This window comes from Oncorhynchus kisutch, linkage group LG4 (genome assembly GCF_002021735.2).
Source record: "Oncorhynchus kisutch isolate 150728-3 linkage group LG4, Okis_V2, whole genome shotgun sequence".
In the NCBI taxonomy this organism is placed as follows: domain Eukaryota; kingdom Metazoa; phylum Chordata; class Actinopteri; order Salmoniformes; family Salmonidae; genus Oncorhynchus; species Oncorhynchus kisutch.
In genome coordinates, this window is record NC_034177.2 from 50855435 (window position 1) to 50874501 (window position 19067).

General features: G+C 43.8%; 1 protein-coding gene across 2 annotated transcripts in view; it reads right to left on the bottom strand.

Annotated features, from left to right (window-relative positions):
• Window positions 1-761: 761 nt before the first annotated feature.
• Window positions 762-19067, bottom strand: part of LOC109889650 (PDZ domain-containing RING finger protein 4) — a 200705-nt gene continuing 182399 nt past the window's right edge. For both annotated transcript variants that reach the window (XM_020481235.2, XM_031823151.1), the window contains 4 exons: window positions 12897-12959; window positions 10696-10797; window positions 5335-5457; window positions 762-4394 (listed from right to left, as the gene is read on the bottom strand). In XM_020481235.2, coding sequence (XP_020336824.1) covers window positions 2838-4394; window positions 5335-5457; window positions 10696-10797; window positions 12897-12959 — 1845 coding nt within the window. In that variant the 3' untranslated portion in view covers window positions 762-2837. The remainder of the gene's footprint in view (window positions 4395-5334; window positions 5458-10695; window positions 10798-12896; window positions 12960-19067) is intronic.

Below are 19067 nucleotides of genomic sequence, written 5' to 3' on the forward strand. Positions count from 1 at the left end.
ATTGTACCAATATGGATAGCTCAGTCTCTAAAAACGAGAGAGGGTTTCAATTAACTGCAAAACCCATGAGTATAAAGCAAGTCTTGAGGCGAGTATGCGTGACACTTCAATTTCAACCATAGACGACAAACGGTTCATATCGAAAGATAATTTGAGGAATGGTTGGAGTATCCCAATGCGTTCCCCTTATACTTCATGACAGGCCATTGAAATGATTTAGTGGTTGATATATTTTAATGAACTCAGAGCCATCCGAGTGGAAGGTGATATTTTTAATTGTTAATATTAAACAAAAGAAGAGATCTATTTCAGAGGGAGACATTTGAGGTGTAAATGAGTCCAATGAACAAGCCCGTTCTTTTCCAAAAACAATTTGTCAGACTGTTCTCATGTGAAATAATCTCTTGACAATGACTTCCCCAAGAAATGCAAGATGCATGAAGATACTCTATTTTCATTATAAACTGTGAGTATCTCAGTAAAACTGCACGAGATAATGATGCTTGAAGATTCACAACTTAATTTATGAATGTGACATAACGTTTCTATTTGAGTTAACCAAGGAAACTAAAAGCAATTTTAAAGTCTAAAGTCTGGATTTTCTGCTTGTTAGAGCTCAATCACATATACTGTTGCTGTTTGAAACCCTATAACTTTAACAGTCATTTCACACATAATTGGCTTCCAAGCACCGTGATGTGTTGTGCATAAAGAACCAGACTGAAGGACAGTCAAATCATAACTGCAAACGTTCCATAAAGGAAGAAAAAAAACTATCATTTATTCTCATGTCATTTTTCAATGATCACAATTATACCACACGTTTACCTGGCTACAAGTGTGCCAACTACATATTACTTGAAATAAGACCATTGACATTGACTTGAAACAAATACAGGAGTTGGTTTCAAAGTTCACATTTACAATATTTAAACTGAAAATGAGCTGTTTGAAACAAGTATGTATTCTACTGTACACAGAACCAGACTGAAAAGTATGTATTCTAATGTACACAGAACCAGACTGAAAAGTATGTATTCTACTGTACACAGAACCAGACTGAAAAGTATGTATTCTACTGTACACAGAACCAGACTGAAAAGTATGTATTCTACTGTACACAGAACCAGACTGAAAAGTATGTATTCTACTGTACACAGAACCAGACTGAAAAGTATGTATTCTACTGTACACAGAACCAGACTGAAAAGTATGTATTCTACTGTACACAGAACCAGACTGAAAAGTATGTATTCTACTGTACACAGAACCAGACTGAAAAGTATGTATTCTACTGTACACAGAACCAGACTGAAAAGTATGTATTCTACTGTACACAGAACCAGACTGAAAAGTATGCAGTTATACATATGCAAAACCTGATTTCACAATTGGAAAATGTACTGCCAAGTTATGAGTCCTGCTCACTGGCAATCATCCAATGCATAACTAGTAAGTACAAGCATACAGAGTGTTGTGTTGGCTCTGAAATGAGCCGGCGTTGTTAAAAACATGAAGTGAAGCCTGAGCTTCAAGTTTGAACCATTTTGAGCTGCAACAGAGAACCATAGACAGCTCAACGAATTTCTTGCCACAACAAAGTTACATGAATCTAATTGGCAACTGTTTAAGGCTTTGTTGAGAAACATTAACATTGTACAATACCTACTGTGTGGAAAATAAAGAATTATGTAAACATAAATATGCAAAATCTTACGAAAGAGGGTTTACCAGTATTGCATTGGAAGAACTCCTGATGCACGACAGAGTAATTGTTGGCTGCAACATATCACAGCTAGTCTTCATAGCCTCTTGGAATAAAATAATCCTTTGCAATTAAAATGATTGCAAAGGAAATTGCAAATGGTCCTTTGTTTTGGAATGGGGATACATTCTTGGCTTTAAAAGCTTAGATGATCCATACTGTAAACGGTATAGGTCAGGTAGTCCAGTCCTCCTTAGCTAATGTATCTATCTGTCTATCTCAACATTGGTTCCCTTAGATTATGCAGGTAGAAGCTGTATGCATTCAGTCCAAGTTATCCTTATCAAATGTCAACTTAACCATCTTGTTTTGAAGGAATGTGATCCTTATATTTGGTAAATCAGTGGTTGTAGTTGAAGTCGTATGTTCTCGTGTGGAATTGGCCGAATGTTCTGAATGTATCTGTGACATTTGTAGAAAGTCCTGAACGATAAATCGAATGGCTGGTTCATCAAATCTAGACCGGCAAGAAGTAGGATTACAATACATTTCCGTACTGTACATTCAATTCAACATGTCTCCCCCTGAGGGAGTCCAAGTCTCTTGATCTGCGTGGGTTGGAATCACTGCATAACTGAACAGAAATATGAAAATAATTTAACATTTTCACAGGATGAACTAAGAAAACGATCAACTAAGAAAGATAATTGCACAGTAATCTCATACAAAAGTGCTTCTGGATCTGGAAGAGGGTGACATCATGAAAAAACATGAAAAAAATATAAACAAAATTGACATTGGTTAAAATTCTTTACAAAATGCTATTTTTTCGGGTAACAAAGTTGTGAAAATATTACTATCGTCCTCATAAAAATGCCACATTGAACGAGGCAAGTATATTATACCACATGGGGTACTGTAGCTAGATCAGTATTTCTCAACCTCTGGTCTAAGGGCCAGGAACAGTCCCTGGGATGTTGCCGACCGGTCCCTAAGATGTTTAATAACTGAAACTCATGTTTTAGTCAGTTCTCATGTTAGTCCCTATTAATATAAGGTAAGAACCATAGCTTGCTGGCCCCTGGTATGAATAAGGTTGAGAAACACTGCTGTAGATTGTGTTTGTTGTATATTATACAGTGGTGACCGACAGGAAGGCGTTATGTACTTTGGCCCTGGGGTCATCGGGGGCCTTGGCCCCGTGAGTCATCAGTTCCTGAATGGTCATCCAGTTGTCCAGGATCTTCTTGTTGCGCTTCTTCATCATCTTCCTGTGGCTCAGTTCGATGATGCTGACCTCCTTGCGTCCTTCGCTGCTGCTCTGAGGACTCTCCCTCAGGCTTTCCAGCCTGCTCCGCTGCATGAACTCTCGTCTCCTCCGCTGTTCTTTAGCCCTGACCAGATGCTGCTTCCTCTCCTCTTTACTCCAGTACCGCCCCATCTTCATCTCGGACATAGCGTCGTCGTCCGTGGTCATCCCGCCGCTGCGCTCCTCCTTGATCTTGAGGGCGCGTTCCCGCAGGATCTTGTCCCTGATGGGTCTCTTTGTGATGTAGCGCGTGCCATCGGAACGGATCTTGACCTTCCACTCCATCTTGGGCTCGCTGGCGGGGATCAACTGGGGCTCCTTGACCACGCTGAGCAGGCTGAGCTGGCTCTGAGCGTACTCCACGGCCGAGCGCTGCTGGATCAGCTGCATGTAGCTCTGGTAGTGTGCCGGGATGTTGGTGTTGGGCTGCCTGTGCTGGGAGCTACGGGACGGGGAGAGGTAAGGGATCTGGGAAGCCCTGGGAGGATGCTGAGGCTTCACCTTCCCGTTCCCGCTTCTTTCATCGTCTGCCGGGGCAGTCTGGTCCGACTCGTAGCGGTTGGGGCTGTGGTCGGGGCTACTGGCCTTGCCTGGGATGGGGGTTCGGTGGAGCGACCGTTGTGTTGGGCTGGGGCTATGACTGGGGCTGGCTGTGGCATGAAGGCTTGCCAGGCTGCTGCGGAGGTTCCTCTGGTTGGTGATGGTGACCATCCTCCTCTGGAGGGAGTGCTCGGGGGATCGGTCCATGGCCAGCGGCGTGCTGCGCGAGCTCTCTGCCGTGTTGTAGGCGCTCGAGCTGTCCTTGTCTGACTTCTCCGGTTTCTCTTGGCGCTTGTTGATGTCAGCCAGCTTGCCCCTGATGGGCGAGTCCCTGCTGCCTCGGAGGAAGCTTTGGTCCGTGGGCACGGGGTGGCCGGTTATGGTTGACACCTGCTGCACCTGGTCTCTCTGGGTCCCCCCCGGTCCCTTGCGGAGCTTGTGGGCCTGCATGATGTTCTGGCACTCAAGCTCAATGCTGCAGAGCTCCTCGTTGAGCATGCGGAGCTCATGCTGCACGCCGCCAGCCGGCTCTCCCAGACTACACTCGATGGTGCTGTGTCTGCTGTAGAACAGGTCGTACTCCCCGCTGTTACGGATCTGACACTTCAGCTCCAGGAGCTGCTGGAAGCGATCACCCTCCTCCACCTCCAACTCCTCTTCCTCCTCTTCTTCGTCCAGACGATGATGCCCAGTGTCCTGTCTATCCCTCAGGCACTGGGACAGTCGTCTCTGGATGTGGGTTAGAAGGGCATTGTGGTCAGACATCCCCAGCTCACTGTCCTTGTCCTGAGTTAGGGAGGAACAGGTGGCAGTGATGTCATCCTCTTGTGTTCCTCTGGGCTGAAAGAAAAATGAATATCACAAGTTTTTCAGTAAAAAAAGCTAAAAGACTGTCTACATCAGGGCTATTCAACTCTTACCCTATGGCCTACGAGGTGTGCCAGGTCTAAATTGGTCCTTGGTTAGATTTTTAAAAAAGCAGTGAAACTGACTTCGAGGTCCAGAGTTGACTGCAGGAAAACTATCTGTCAACAGTGTGATCAAATTAACATACTACTGTATCTGTAAACAAATATCTGTAAAAAAAACAACAACTTGAAGTGCATAGGTCTCTTGTGTACAACTTTGTGGAAACTGGGAATTTTAGAACAAAGGAAATGATATTCATAACTATTTGAAATGTCTGAAATTTCTAAAGACTGAAATAGTTTTGAAAAAGTCAGTGCTTTGGGTTCTCCACGGGGATTCCCTTCATTCTTGTGGAGTTCTGTACCACTACTCTGCTACGCTGGGAATTGTCATTTCTTCCCCATGCTTTGCAGTCTTTTGAACTTCCCTATCTACCCATTTACATATTTGCTAATCTCAAAAAAAAAACTAAGATTTTAAATTGTGGTCCCCAATCTTTGGGGTTCAAAATGCTCCTCACCCTCTTCCGTATTAATAAAGCTTTCAAACTATATTATTAGATATTGCCATCAGATTTGAAAGAACCTCAATACACAGTTTGGTATAATCTCATCCGCTCCACCTAACGTTACTGATTATTTCAAGCTACAACAGCCTTTCTCTTATAACCAGTAATGACTGTCATTCAGTCAAGCGTTTACATAGTCATGTAGTAGCATTATGCCTTAAGTATACACTCTGAGATTGTTGGTTTCCATGGTCTACTCTTTGGTTTGACCCTAGGGTTGTGGGACCGTACTTGTTCCTCAGGTAAAAGCTCTGTATACAAAATGAGAGAATAAACACGTTGGTCTGTCCCTGTGGGTCTCACCTGCTCCTGTTCTTCCTGTAGTGCCTCCAGCTCCATCTCTTCTCTCTGCTGCTCCTCCAACATCTCCATCTTCAACTGCTCCAGGAACTCACTGTGTTCATCATCCAACCACGCCTCCTCTAGCTAGAGATAGAAAGGGAGAGATGGGGGGGGGGGGGCAAGGGAGAGTGAAATAAAGATGGAGAGAAAAGAGAGAGAAGGATTAAAACCAGAATATGAGAAGCCCTGGCGTACACTAACTGGCCATTCGAGATCCACAATAAGACACACAACATGGAGTTTTTGTGTTGCAATAGCTGAAAGCATTATAAAACTGTTGATAGATCATTAACAATGTCCCCATCAAATATCCCTGCCTGACCACACATATAGATGAAGTCAATATATTTCAATGAGCAGAGGATCTTGACCTCTGATCTGGTTCCTCAATGTCATTCATCAGCACTTTGTCTGCTCGACTCAAACCAATGGGATCCATATCACAGCCAAGACTTTAGATGTATTATGAGAGGCGTATTTAATTACCAAAAGGGGAAGGTAGAGAGTCCATTATGGCTCATTGCTCATCTGCCGTACTCAGTGGCTCATACTCATAAATACTCATAAGGGCTGTTATGGTGACCGAATTATCGCCACACCGGCAGTCACGAGCTATGTGACCGTTGAGTCACGGTAACTAGGCTTTTCCAGAACTGCGCTCTGATGCCGCTGATGGTCATTAGTAGCCTATCAAACTGCTAACGGCCAGTCACTAATGGCCTGATACTCAGCGCTCCATTGTCGCTCTAATCATTCTGACATCCCCAGGTGGTGAAGGTAGGCAACATTACCTCCTCCACACTGATCCTCAACATGAAGGCCCCACAAGGGTGTGTCTTCAGTCCCCTCCTGTACTCTCTGTATACCTCACACAGTTCCAACTCCATCATCAAGTTCTCTGATGACACGATAGTAGTAGGCGTGATTACCAACAACAACGAGATGGCTTACAAAGAGGAGGTAGGCACTGGAGACGGTAAAAAAACGTTAAAGTTCCTCGGCGTACACATCTCCAAGGAGCTGACATGGGCAAACGACACAGACAACATGGTGAAGAAGTAACGAATCACAATTCCAGTGGGTCAGAAGTTTACATACACTAAGTTGACTGCGCCTTTAAACAGCTTGGAAAATTCCAGAAAATGATGTCATGGCTTTAGAAGCTTCTGATAGGCTAATTTACATTATTTGAATCAATTGGAGGTGTACCTGTGGATGTATTTCAAGTCCTACCTTCAAACTCAGTGCCTCTTTGCTTGACATCATGGGGAAAAAAAATAAATAATAATAATCAGCCAAGACTTCAGAAAAAAATTGTAGACCACAAGTCTGGTTCATCCTTGGGAGCAATTTCCAAACATCTGAAGGTACCACGTTCATCTGTACAGACAATAGTACTCAAGTATAAACACCATGGGACCACGCAACCGTCATACCGCTCAGGAAGGAGATGCATTCTGTCTCCTAGAGATGAACGTACTTTGGTGTGAAAAGTGCAAATCAATCCCAGAACAACAGCAAAGGACCTTGGGAAGATGCTGGAGGAAACAGGTACAAAAGTATATATAGCCACAGTAAAAAGAGTTCTTTATCGACATAACCTGAGAGGCTGCTCAGCAAGGAAGAAGCCACTGCTCCAAAACTGCCATAAAAAAGCCAGAGTATGGTTTGCAACTGCACATGGGGACAAAGATTGTACTTTTTGGAGAAATGTCCTCTGGCCTGATGAAACAAAAATATAACTGTTTGGCCATAATGGCCATCGTTATGTTTGGAGGAAAAAGGGGGAGGCTTGCAAGCTGAAGAACACCATCCCAACCGTGAAGCACAGGGGTAGCAGCATCATGTTGTGGGGGTGCTTTGTTGCAGGAGGGACTGGTGCACTTCACAAAATAGATGGCATCATGAGGTATGAAAATTATGGAGATATATTGAAGCAACATCTCAAGACATCAGTCAGGAAGTTAAAGCTTGGTCGCAAATTGGTCTTTCAAATGGACAATGACACCAAGCATACTTCCAAAGTTGAGGCAAAATGGCTTAAGGACAACAAAGTCATAGTATTGGAGTGGCCATCACAAAGCCCTGACCTCAAGCCTATAGAAAATGTGTGGGCAGAACTGAAAAAATGTGTGCCGAGCAAGGAGGCCTACAAACCTGACTCAGTTACACCAGCTCTGTCACGAGGAATGGGCCAAAAATTCACCCAACTTATTATGGGAAGCTTGTGGAAGGCTACCCGAAATGTTTGACCCAAGTTAAACAATTTAAAAGCAATGGTACCAAATACTAATTGAGCGTATGTAAACTTCTGACCCACCAGGAATGATGAAAGAAATAAAAGCTGAAATAAATCATTCGCTCTACTATTATTCTGACATTTCACATTCTTAAAATTAAGTGGTGATCCTAACTGACCCAAGACAGGGAGTTTTTACTCTGATTAAATGTCAGGAATTGTGAAAAACTGAGTTTAAATGTATTTGGCAAGGTGTATGTAATCTTCTGACTTCAACTGCATATATACAGTGGGGCAAAAATGTATTTAGTCAGCCACCATTTGTGCAAGTTCTCCCACTTAAAAAGATGAGAGAGGCCTGTAATTCTCATCATATGTACACTTCAACTATGACAGTCAAAATGAGAAAAAAATCACATTGTAGGAAAAATATTTTGAACTGTCACCCGATTTGGAATTCCAACTCGGGAACTCGTGTCTGTTTCTAGAGCTCCAAAATTCTGACCTGACGATCACTGACGTCACGATTTGACCTTGTATTTTTCAGACTTCCCAGTTGTCTTGAAATCACCATAAAACTCATCATACCCTTCGCCAGCTCATATCTGTGTGAAGCTGGATTCAGTGATCTTCTCTGCATTAAAACCAAATATTGATCCCGGTACGATGTGACCGCAGAGATGAGGTGCGCATGCCCCACCACGCCCCCTGACTTTGAGAAGCTCTGACGCGACACACATCAAGCGCACCCATCTCATTAGTGTTGGTTAGAGAAGATACATTGTGTTAGACTAATTTGCAATGACTGCCATAGACCCAAATTAAAAGATAAACATTGGCTGTTAATTACATCCTATTTTTTTCACATGGTTTGGGTTTTCAGATATCAAAATGAGCTTGTGGGACAAAAAAGTTTGGGAACCCCTGTAATACAGCCTGGTACCAGTGCGGGTGTAGGCCTAGATAAGCATATTGTTTGTGCAACGGTATCTTAAATGAGAGAGAAATAGGCGAAACATGAATACTTTTGCTAGCTGGCTAGATACACGAGGTAAGAAAACAACATGGGATGTAACATCTAATTAGGGTCCCCTGGAAACATTGACCAACACTTTGGTTCCTACCCTGTCAATATTTTCTTCCCTGGCTTTTTCATTCATTGTCATAAACATTCAAGGTGCTGCCCACTATATTACAACTATTGAATTAGAATATTCCCGTGTAGCTCAGTTGGTAGACCATTGCACTTGCAATGCCAGGGTTGTGGATTTGACTGCCACAGGGGGACCAGTATGAAAAAAAAGTATGTATATATTCACTACTATAAGTCGCTCTGGATAAGAGTGTCTGCTAAATAACTAAAATGTAAATAATAATTATATTTCCATGATTGCAACAGTTCACCAATGAACTAGACCTCAATGTTTTGCCCCTATCATGTGGCACAGTGTGGAAATGATGACACAATTCCCGGAACTACAGAAATGGTATGAAATGATGAAAATCCTTTTTGTTTGAAGTTGGATTATTAAACAGTGTAAAACAGTCAGAATGTAGAAAGCCCTGTTGAAATCACTTATTTATGTGTTGCCACCCTAGGGTCATTAACTACTCATAGAGCATACATACTGTATAACTTTTATTAATCAAAAACATAAAATACCGTCAAATATCACTACACTGTATTTAAAATAAAAAATTATATTGTGATATGATATTTTGGCCATATTGCCAAGCACTAGTCGGATGGGTTTATCACTTGTGAATGATGCCCAGCATGTGCCGTCTACGGCCAAAAAAACTGCGGTTTGCATTGTTTTGCGATTTTTTCAAATCATATTCATAAGCATCATGTAGCCGCGCCCATAGGCCTATATGTTTTGATAAGGTTTGTAATCACAACTAAAGTGGCCAAATCACTCTAAACTTAACCTATAGGCTTAGGATCCCTCGAACAGGGTTGGAGAGCCCATAGCCTGCAGAGCCTAGAGACACATGTGTTCTTACAAGCCCAGTCAATTGTGCAATCGCATTGGAGAAAACAGGGTTTTGACTGGCCACTACAGTATTTTAAAAGAGGATCCCAGCTCTTTTGTGCTTAAATTTATCTACTTTAAAACGGGTGTAGCCTACCTGGCACAGGAAGCGCTTTCATCCATTCGCTATTTGAGGGCAGGCTACCAATAACATGTTTTTTTTAAATAAAAAATGATTACACACATACAGTATATTAGTAGGCTACATGTAAAGCCCAAATGAAATTGAGAATAGTCTGATGGGTGAGAATATTATCACGTGCTTGTCAAATTGTGAATGACAGACTAATGAAGCATGTGCGGCCGGCATAAGAAACAACATTTTTTCAAATCGCCATTTGAGTCACATCATGCTACCTTAGAATGCATTACAAATCAAATCAAATCAAATCACGGATTTATTGTGACGGTGTGGGTTGTATTAAATAGATTTATATGACTTTTTAAAATGTAGATGTTTCAAAGGTCTGCATCAGTGGCTTGTGGGCTGTGCGTGGAAGCCCAGAGATGCTGAACAAGTGTATGTTAATTAACGGTCAATTACTGTGAGACCTGGAGATATTTGGTTGACAGTTACCAGCCGGCAAAAAAACTTCACGACCGCCACAGCCCTACGCACGCACGTGTACGCACACACACACCGTTCGCCATGGCCTTGGGCCTGAACTCACTGCATATTAGCATGCCATTAGTTTTTATGGTGTACTGTTGGAAGTCAATTACAGCGGCCGGCACTATATTAAAAAAAATACACATGATGTGCGGTGGTGTTTATACAGGGACGTGTAATGTTTCATCTAAGAAACGTAAGTGGTATTATGTGCAGCCTTAGGGCTGTGTTTTGGGTGTCACGTATGTTATCTCGGGATGTCATGAATAAAAAAGACCTCTTAATGACTGGTGTATTGATCCTACGGACCTACAGTATGGACCTGTGCTTACCGTTAAAAGGAATAGTTTACAATACATCTCTCCAGATTAGTAAACTATTAGGACTGGGGTAAAAAAAAACAATTCCTTCAACTTCATCAGTGGTAGTAAGCTCACCTGCATCTCGGGCCTGGCGACCAGCAGTATGATATTCCTTGTGTCTTCACTGGAGAGCACAGCTACAGCCTCCTCTCTGTCCTGCACATCCTGACCATTGATCTGTGGAAACAACACACACTGTTATTCATACACAAACACGAGAGAGAGAGAGAGAGAGAGAGAGAGAGAGAGAGAGAGAGAGAGAGAGAGAGAGAGAGAGAGAGAGAGAGAGAGAGAGAGAGAGAGAGAGAGAGAGAGAGAGAGAGAGAGAGAGAGAGAGAGAGAGAGAGAGAGAGAGAGAGAGAGAGAGAGAGAGAGAGAGAGAGAGAGAGAGAGAGAGAGAGAGAGAGAGAGAGAGAGAGAGAGAGAGAGGTTGCAACCTGAAGTGGAGGAAGGAGTCACAATATACAGTATATCACACACTGTCCTGTTATAACTCACATGCGCTAGAACACACACACACAAAGGGAAGGGCCACTTTCCTTTTTATATTTTTTTTATCTCAGTCTAACACTGTAGAAAGAGCCCAGCTGGCAGACAGCTAAAGGCCCTGTCTCTCCTCCTTCCAGGGGATCTGCACTCTATGTGTCCCGTCAGTATTTCATAGCAGGCCAGGCTGGCTGGATTGATCGTGAATGGGACAGTGGTCTATGGACCGATGGTCTGCACTAGAAATGCTCTGCTCCTGAAAGCATCCAGCATCTGGAAGCAACACACATTCATACATACAGACACCCCACACAATTAACTGAGCCGTGACAGGGGGGCGTCCGTCTTCCACTGACCAGAGTAATGGCCCTGTCAGCATGGGATAATAGTAAAGGGGTGCTTGGGGTGGAGGCATGGATCACAGCCACTAACCCAAACTCCTCTCCCCTCGCTTTGCCTCGTAGCTCAATACAATCGCACAACACATTATGACCTGCAATGCACGAAAGACACGTGCGCACACATGGACAAGGCGCCACGCGACAGACAATTAGGGAAGCAGCTAGCCCCGGCCATACATTATCTCTCTGCAACAAAAAAAACTGTGCTTACCCTACGCTCAATCTTCTTCCTCTCATGACTGCACCATGTACTCACCTCCCTCTCTCTCTCTCTCTCTCTCTCTGACTCATTAACCCTTATTCAGAAACACATCACTCTGTTGTTCTGAGAGTTCACTCTGACTGAAAACAGACCACTCTCTAAAAGACATTACCGTCTACTTCTGCCATTCTCCTCAAAAGCATTTCTCCACTGTCTCCAGCACTCTCACCCACATTACTGTAACAACCTTGTGGCTCTGCCTCCCAAAACCATTACTGCTCTCAGACTCTACAGAACACTTACACTTAATACCAGTGATCACCAATCTTCCCCGAGCCGAGATCCCATTCGGAGATCTACCGCTCAGATTTGTATTTTAAAACATATTTGTAAGCCTTTACAACCTTTACAATCTTAACCCCCCAAAACATGACTATCCATCTCTCTCCACGAAGCCCCCAATCTGCCTCTCCCCAAATATATGACCTTACTTTATCCCTATGAAACACCAACCCCTCGATTACACCTTAAAACATCCCCCTTTTCCACCCTTCCCCCTACAAGAGAGCAAAGCTCAGAACCCCCCCCCCCTCTCCAATAACATCATAATGGTCCATACAGCTCCACTGACTCTGTTGTTTGTGTCTCTAACCCCACCAGAAGACTCTCTTTGGAGGGGGTACTAGTAGCCTCCAGGGTCCACCGACCCTCCCTGGCCCAGGGATGGAGCTGAGGGGTAATAACATGGAGAGCCTCTCAGTCTACCTCCGGGGTGTGCGTGTGTGTAGAAAAGGAAGAGATCTGGTGTGTGTGCATTCTTGTGGATGTGCGAGTGTGTTACCCAGAAGCAGGTGGGGGGTATATCTGGAGCACGGTTCATCCTTAAACTGCTCTTACGGCTGTTAAAAAGCCCAGTCGGATGCTGAGTCGGTAACTAAAACAGCCAGAGGGACATTTCCTCCCCGCTAACCGTCACAGAGGGGGTGAGTTTCTCTTTTACTATGGTGCCATTAAAAATGAATGGGTTCTCGTGTTGGGAGACAATGGCAGAGGGAGGTGATATAAAAAAGTGTTTATGTCACCTCTGATGAGAAATGAGAGAGAGAGAGGAGACGAGAGAGAGCGAGAAAGAACGAGAGAGAGAAAAGAGGGGCTGAGGGTCAAGATAGAAAGAAATAGTTTCCTACCTGTAAAATGTGGTCTCCTTCTCTTATGCGTCCGTCCCTTGCAGCGATGCTGTTTGGCCCAACCTGATGGGGAGAGACCGTTTGAATCAATGCTCAAAGGGAACACAAAATTGCCTTTTGGAAGTTTGCCAAAATACCTTACCATCACATCTCATTCACAAAATATTTAACTTTTTGAAAATACAAAAGTATATGGACACCCTTCAAATTATTGGATTCGGCAATTTCAACCACACTCATTGCTGACAGGTGTATAAAATCGATCACACAGCCATGCAATCTCCATAGACAAACATTGGCAATAGAATGGCCTTACTGAAGAGCTCACAGACATTCAACGTGGCACCGTCATAGGATGCCACCTTTCTATCAAAATCAAATCAAAGTTTATTTGTCACGTGCGCCGAATACAACAGTGAAATGCTTACTTACAGGCTCTAACCAATAGTGCTGAGAAAAAGATTAAAAAGTATGTGTGTCTGTGTAGGTAAGTAAAGAAATAAAACAGTAAAAAGACATTTGATAATAAAAATAACAGGTCAGTTCGTCAAATATCTGCTCTGCTAGAGCTGCCCCGGTCAACTATAAGTACTGTTCTTGTGAAGTGGTAACATCTATGAGCAACAGCGGCGCAACCGCGAAGTGGTAGGCCACACAAGCTCACAGAGCGAGACCGCCGAGTGCAAAAACGCGTAGCACGTAAATATAAGCTATCCTTGAGTTACAAACTGCCTCTGGAAGCAATGTCAGAGCAAGAACTGTTTGTCGGCAGCTTCATGACATGGGTTTCCATGGCTGAGCAGCCGCACACAAACCTAAGATCACCATGCGCAATGCCAAGTGTCACAGTCCGATGGACACATTTGGGTTTGGTGGATGCCAGGAGAACACTACCAGTCCGAATAGCAAATCCCCGCAACAATATTCCTACATCTAGTGGAACGCCTTCCCAGAATAGTGGAGGCTGTTATAGCAGCAAAGGGGGGACCAACTCCATATTAATGCCCATGATTTTGGAATGAGATTTTCGACGAGCAGGTGTTCACAAACTTTTGGTCATGTAGTGTACCTATACAACTTTACAGAGACCACTGACCTATGAAAGCATTATCTAAATTTCTTATGACATCCAATAATCATTTAATCCCCAATATAATTCTAGAGCACCTCTGTAGGTTTGAAGTAAGAACTGTTATACAACACTTCTAGACAAAGGACCTCTTTCAACACCATCTGGTGATTGTTTGAAGCACCTGCTGCCAGAGGAAGGCCTTAGCTGTCAGTATGTGTTATAGCATCTGTCCAGTTCAGGTATCAAGGCCACTTTACCCTACTGCTGAAGCAGCTAAATGAACAGAGCTACAAACCTGTCAGGACATGTGTCTGGGGAAAGTACAATAAAGTATCACAATCAGGGAATACTGTGTGTTTGTGTGTGTGTGTGTGTGTGTGTGTGTGTGTGTGTGTGTGTGTGTGTGTGTGTGTGTGTGTGTGTGTGTGTGCTTCTTTATCTGTTGATTTCCCTGTTGGGCTAACCTGCACCCTCCATCCCTCCTGTTGTGATTGGTAGATGTAACATACCGGACACAGAGAGACATAGTATCCATACAAGGCCCATCCATGCCTCTTCCTTCCCATGATTCTCCCTGACTAATGATACTGAGCGAAGAGGGCAGGCCACTCTTTCAACGGCCAATCAATTACTGCCGTCTTGGGCCATTTGTTTTACTCTATCCAATCAGACAGGATCTCCTGAGATGGCTGGGCCAGCCTGAATGTTCCATCTTCATGATGGTCCGGTGTGTGTGTGTGTGTGTCACAAAGGACCGTTCCTTAAAAAGGGCTGCTCTGAGATTACTGGGGATGGGGAGGGACTCTGCTCTCAGCTCCGGCCTGTCCTTGATTTCTCGTGTCACGTCTTCTCTCCTTTCGTCCCTCTTGAAAAATGTTTTAAGGAGAGGAGTAGAAGGGACCTGAGGAACGGAGGAGGAAAGGAACTTTTGCGATTCCCCCACTGTCACAACATGTGGAGTGATACCCAGAATGATAACGGCGCCGGAGAGGATGGCTGCAGTTTAACGGGCTCCTAACCTGCTGTTTTCTTAGTTCTTTTTCCGCATTGTTTGTAACTCATTTTGTACATAATGTTGCTGCTACCGTCTCTTATGACTGAAAATAGCTCCTGGACGTCAGAGCAGCGATTACTCACCTCGAACTGGACAAAGATTTTTTTTATTTAATGAGTCCGACACGAAGGATATAGTGCTTTGTCGAGACAAGGCCCGAATCCCTGTCATTCAAGGTATTGCTCGCCTGAGGTAGAATAGATAGAATACCTCATTCTGTAAGCAGTAAGCCACACTGTCTATATTATTCGTAGCCGTCTATTTACCACCACAAACCGATGCTGGCACTAAAACCGCACTCAACGAGCTGTGTAAGGCCAAAAGCATAGAAGAAAATACTCATCCATAAGCGGCACTCCTAGTGGCCGGGGACTTTAATGCAGTCAAACCTCATTTCTGTGCAACCAGCGGATGCTACGCTACAGGACTGTTTTGCTAGCACAGACTGGAATATGTTCCGGGATTCATCCAATGGCATTGAGGAGTATACCCCTTCTGTCACCGGCTTCATCAATAAGTGCATCGACGACGTCGTCCCCACAGTGACCATACGTACATTTCCCAACCAGAAGCAATGGATTACAGGCAACATCCGCACCGAGCTAAAGCCTAGAGCTGCCGCTTTCAAGGAGCGGGACATTAATCCGGAAGCTTATAAGAAATCCCGCTGTGTCCTCAGACGAACCATCAAACAGGCAAAGCATCAATACAGAACAAAGATTGAATCCTACTCCCCCGGCTCTCACGCTCGTCGGATGTGGCAGGGCTTGAAAACTACTACGGACTACAAAGGGAAACCCAGCAGCGAACTGCCCAGTGACACGAGCCTAACAGACGAGCAAAATGCCTTTTATGCTCACTTCGAGGAAAGCAACACTGAAACATGCAAGAGAGCACCAGCTGTTCCGGACGACTGTGTGAGCACGCTCTCCATAGCTGATGTGAGCAAGACCTTTAAACAGGTCAACATTCACAAAGCCGCGGGGCCAGATGGATTAGCAGGACGTGTACTCAAAGCATGCGCGGACCAATGGGCAACCTCTCCCTGACCGAGTCTGTAAGACCAACATGTTTCAAACAGACCACCATATTCCCTGTGACCAAGAAAGCGAAGGTAACCTGCCTAAATGATTACCAGCCCGTAGCACTCATGTCGGTAGCCATGAAGTGCTTTGAAAGGCCCTAGACCCACTCCAATTCGCATACCACCCCAACAGATCCACAGATGACGTAATCTCAATCACACTCCACACTACCCTTTCCCACCTGGACAAAAGGAACAGCTAAAGTACGTGAGAATGCTGTTCATTGACTACAGATCAGAGTTTAACACCATAGTAACGATAAAGCTTATCACTAAGCTAAGGACCCTGGGACTAAACACCTCCCACTGCAACTGGGCCCTGGACTTCTTGACGGGCCGCACCCCAGGTAGTAAGGGCAGGCAACAACACATCTGCCACGCTGATCATCAACACTGAGGCCCCTCAGGGGTGTGTGCTTAATCCCATCCTGTACTCCCTGTACACCCATGACTGCATGGCATAGCACGACTCCAACACCATCATTAGGTTTGCTGACGACACAAAAGTGGTAGGCCTGATCACCGACAACAATGAGACAGCCTATAGGGAGGAGGTCAGAGACCTGGCTGTATGGTGCCAGGACAACAACCTCCCCCTCAATGTGAGCAAGACAAAGAAGATGATCGTGGACTGCAGGAAAAGGAGGGCTGAACACCACTGAAGTGGAGCAGGTCGAGAGTTTCAAGTTCCTTGTATTCCACATCACCAACAAACTATCATGGTCAAAACACACCAAGACAGTTGTGAAGAGGGTACGACAACACCTTTTCTTCCTCAGGAGACTGAAAAGATTTGGCATGGGACCCCATATCCTCAAAAAGTTATACAGCTGCACCATCGAGAACATCCTGTCTGGTTGCATCAATGCCTGGAATGGCAACTGCTCGGCATCTGACCGTAAGGCGCTACAGAGGTACGGCCCACTACATCACCGGGACAAAGCTTTCTGACATCCAGGACCTATATATCTAGGGTTTCTGGGATAATGGTGTTGATGTGAGCCATTACCAGCTTTCAAAGCATTTCATGGCTACAGACGTGAGTACTAAGGGTCGGTAGTCATTTAGGCAGGTTACCTTAGTGTTCTTGGGCACAAAGACATGGTCTGCTTCAAACATGTTGGTGTTACAGACTCAGACCGGGAGAGGTTGAAAATGTCAGTGAATACACTTGCCAGTTGGTCAGCGCAAGATCGGAGTACACGTCCTGGTAGTCCATCTGGCCCTGCGGCCTTGTGAATGTTGACCTGTTTAAAAGGTCTTACTCACATCGGCCGCGGAGAGCGGCCAATGAACACACTACAACTGTTCCCTTCTGTAAATGACGTTCAACATATAAAAGTCTTCATAAAGCCTTCATAATGCCTTCAAAAGCACTAAATACATTTGTTTGAAAGCATCTATAACCGTATGTCATGCTTTGTAAAGGGTTCATAGATGTGGCAACTGTGTGACACTCACCAATGTCAAAAATGACATCAAATCAAACATGTGTTTAGCAGATGTTATTGCGGGTGTAGCGAAATGCTTGTGTTTCTAGCTCCGACAGTGCAGTAATATCTAACAAGAAATATCGAACAATTTCACAACATACACCGATTACAAACAAATCTAAGTAAACAAATGGAATTAAGAATGTATAAATATATGGACGAGAAATGTCAGAGCAGCATAGACTAAGATACAGTAGAATAGTATAGATAGAGTATTTACATATGAGTAATGCAAGATATGTAAAGATTATTAAAGTGACTAGTGTTCCATTTATTAAAGTGGCCAGTGATTTCAAGTGCTGTTGTAAACCGTAGTCTGGCTTTTTTATGGCGGTTTTGGAGCAATGGCTTCTTCCTTGCTGAGCGGCCTTTCAGGTTATGTCGATATAGGACTCGTTTTACTGTGGATATAGATACGTTTGTACCTGTTTCTTCCGGCATCTTCACAAGGTCCTTTGCTGTTTTTCTGGGATTGATTTGCACGTTTCGCACCAATGTACGTTCATCTCTAGGAGACAGAACGCGTCTCCTTCCTGAGCGGTATGTACGGCTGCATGGTCCCATGGTGTTTATATTTGCGTACTATTGTTTGTACAGATGAACGTGATACCTTCAGTCATTTGGAAATTTCTCCCAAGGATGAACCAGACTTGTGCAGGTCTACAATTCTTTTTCTGAGGTCTTGGCTGAATTCTTTTGATTTTCCCATGATGTCAAGCAAAGAGGCACTGAGTTTGAAGATAGGCCTTGAAATTCATCCACAGGTACACATCCAATTGACTCAAATGATTAGCCTATCAGAAGCTTCTAAAGCCATGACATCATTTTCTGGAATTTTCCAAGCTTAGTGTATGTGCATTTCTGACCCACTGGAATTGTGGTACAGTGAATTATAAGTGAAATAATCTGTCTGTAAACAATTGTTGGAAAAATTACTTGTGTCATGCACAAAGTAGATGTCCGAACCGACTTGCCAAAACTATAGTTTGTTAACAAGAAATTTGTGGAGTTGTTGAAAAACGAGTTTTAATGACTCCAACCTAAGTGTATGTTAACTTCCGACTTCAACTGTAAGTATCAAAAGTAAAGGTATAAATCGTTTCAAATTCCTTAAATTAAGCAAACCAGATGGCAACATTTTCTTGTTTGTTTTTATTGACGGATAGCCAGGGGCAGGCTCCAACACTCAGACATAATTTAGTCTGCCAGATCAGAGGCCGTAGGGATGACCAGGGATGTTCTCTTGATAAGTGTGTGAATTGGACTATTTTCCTGTCAAAATGTAACGAGTACTTTTGGGTGTCAGTGAAAATGTAAGAGTAAGAAGTCCATTATTTTATTTAGGAATGTAGTGAAGTAAAAGTAAAAGTTGCCAAAAATGTAAATAGTAAAGTAAAGATACCCCCCAAAAACGACATAAGTAGTACTTTAAAGTATTTTTTACCACTGTATATATGGTGTCATTACA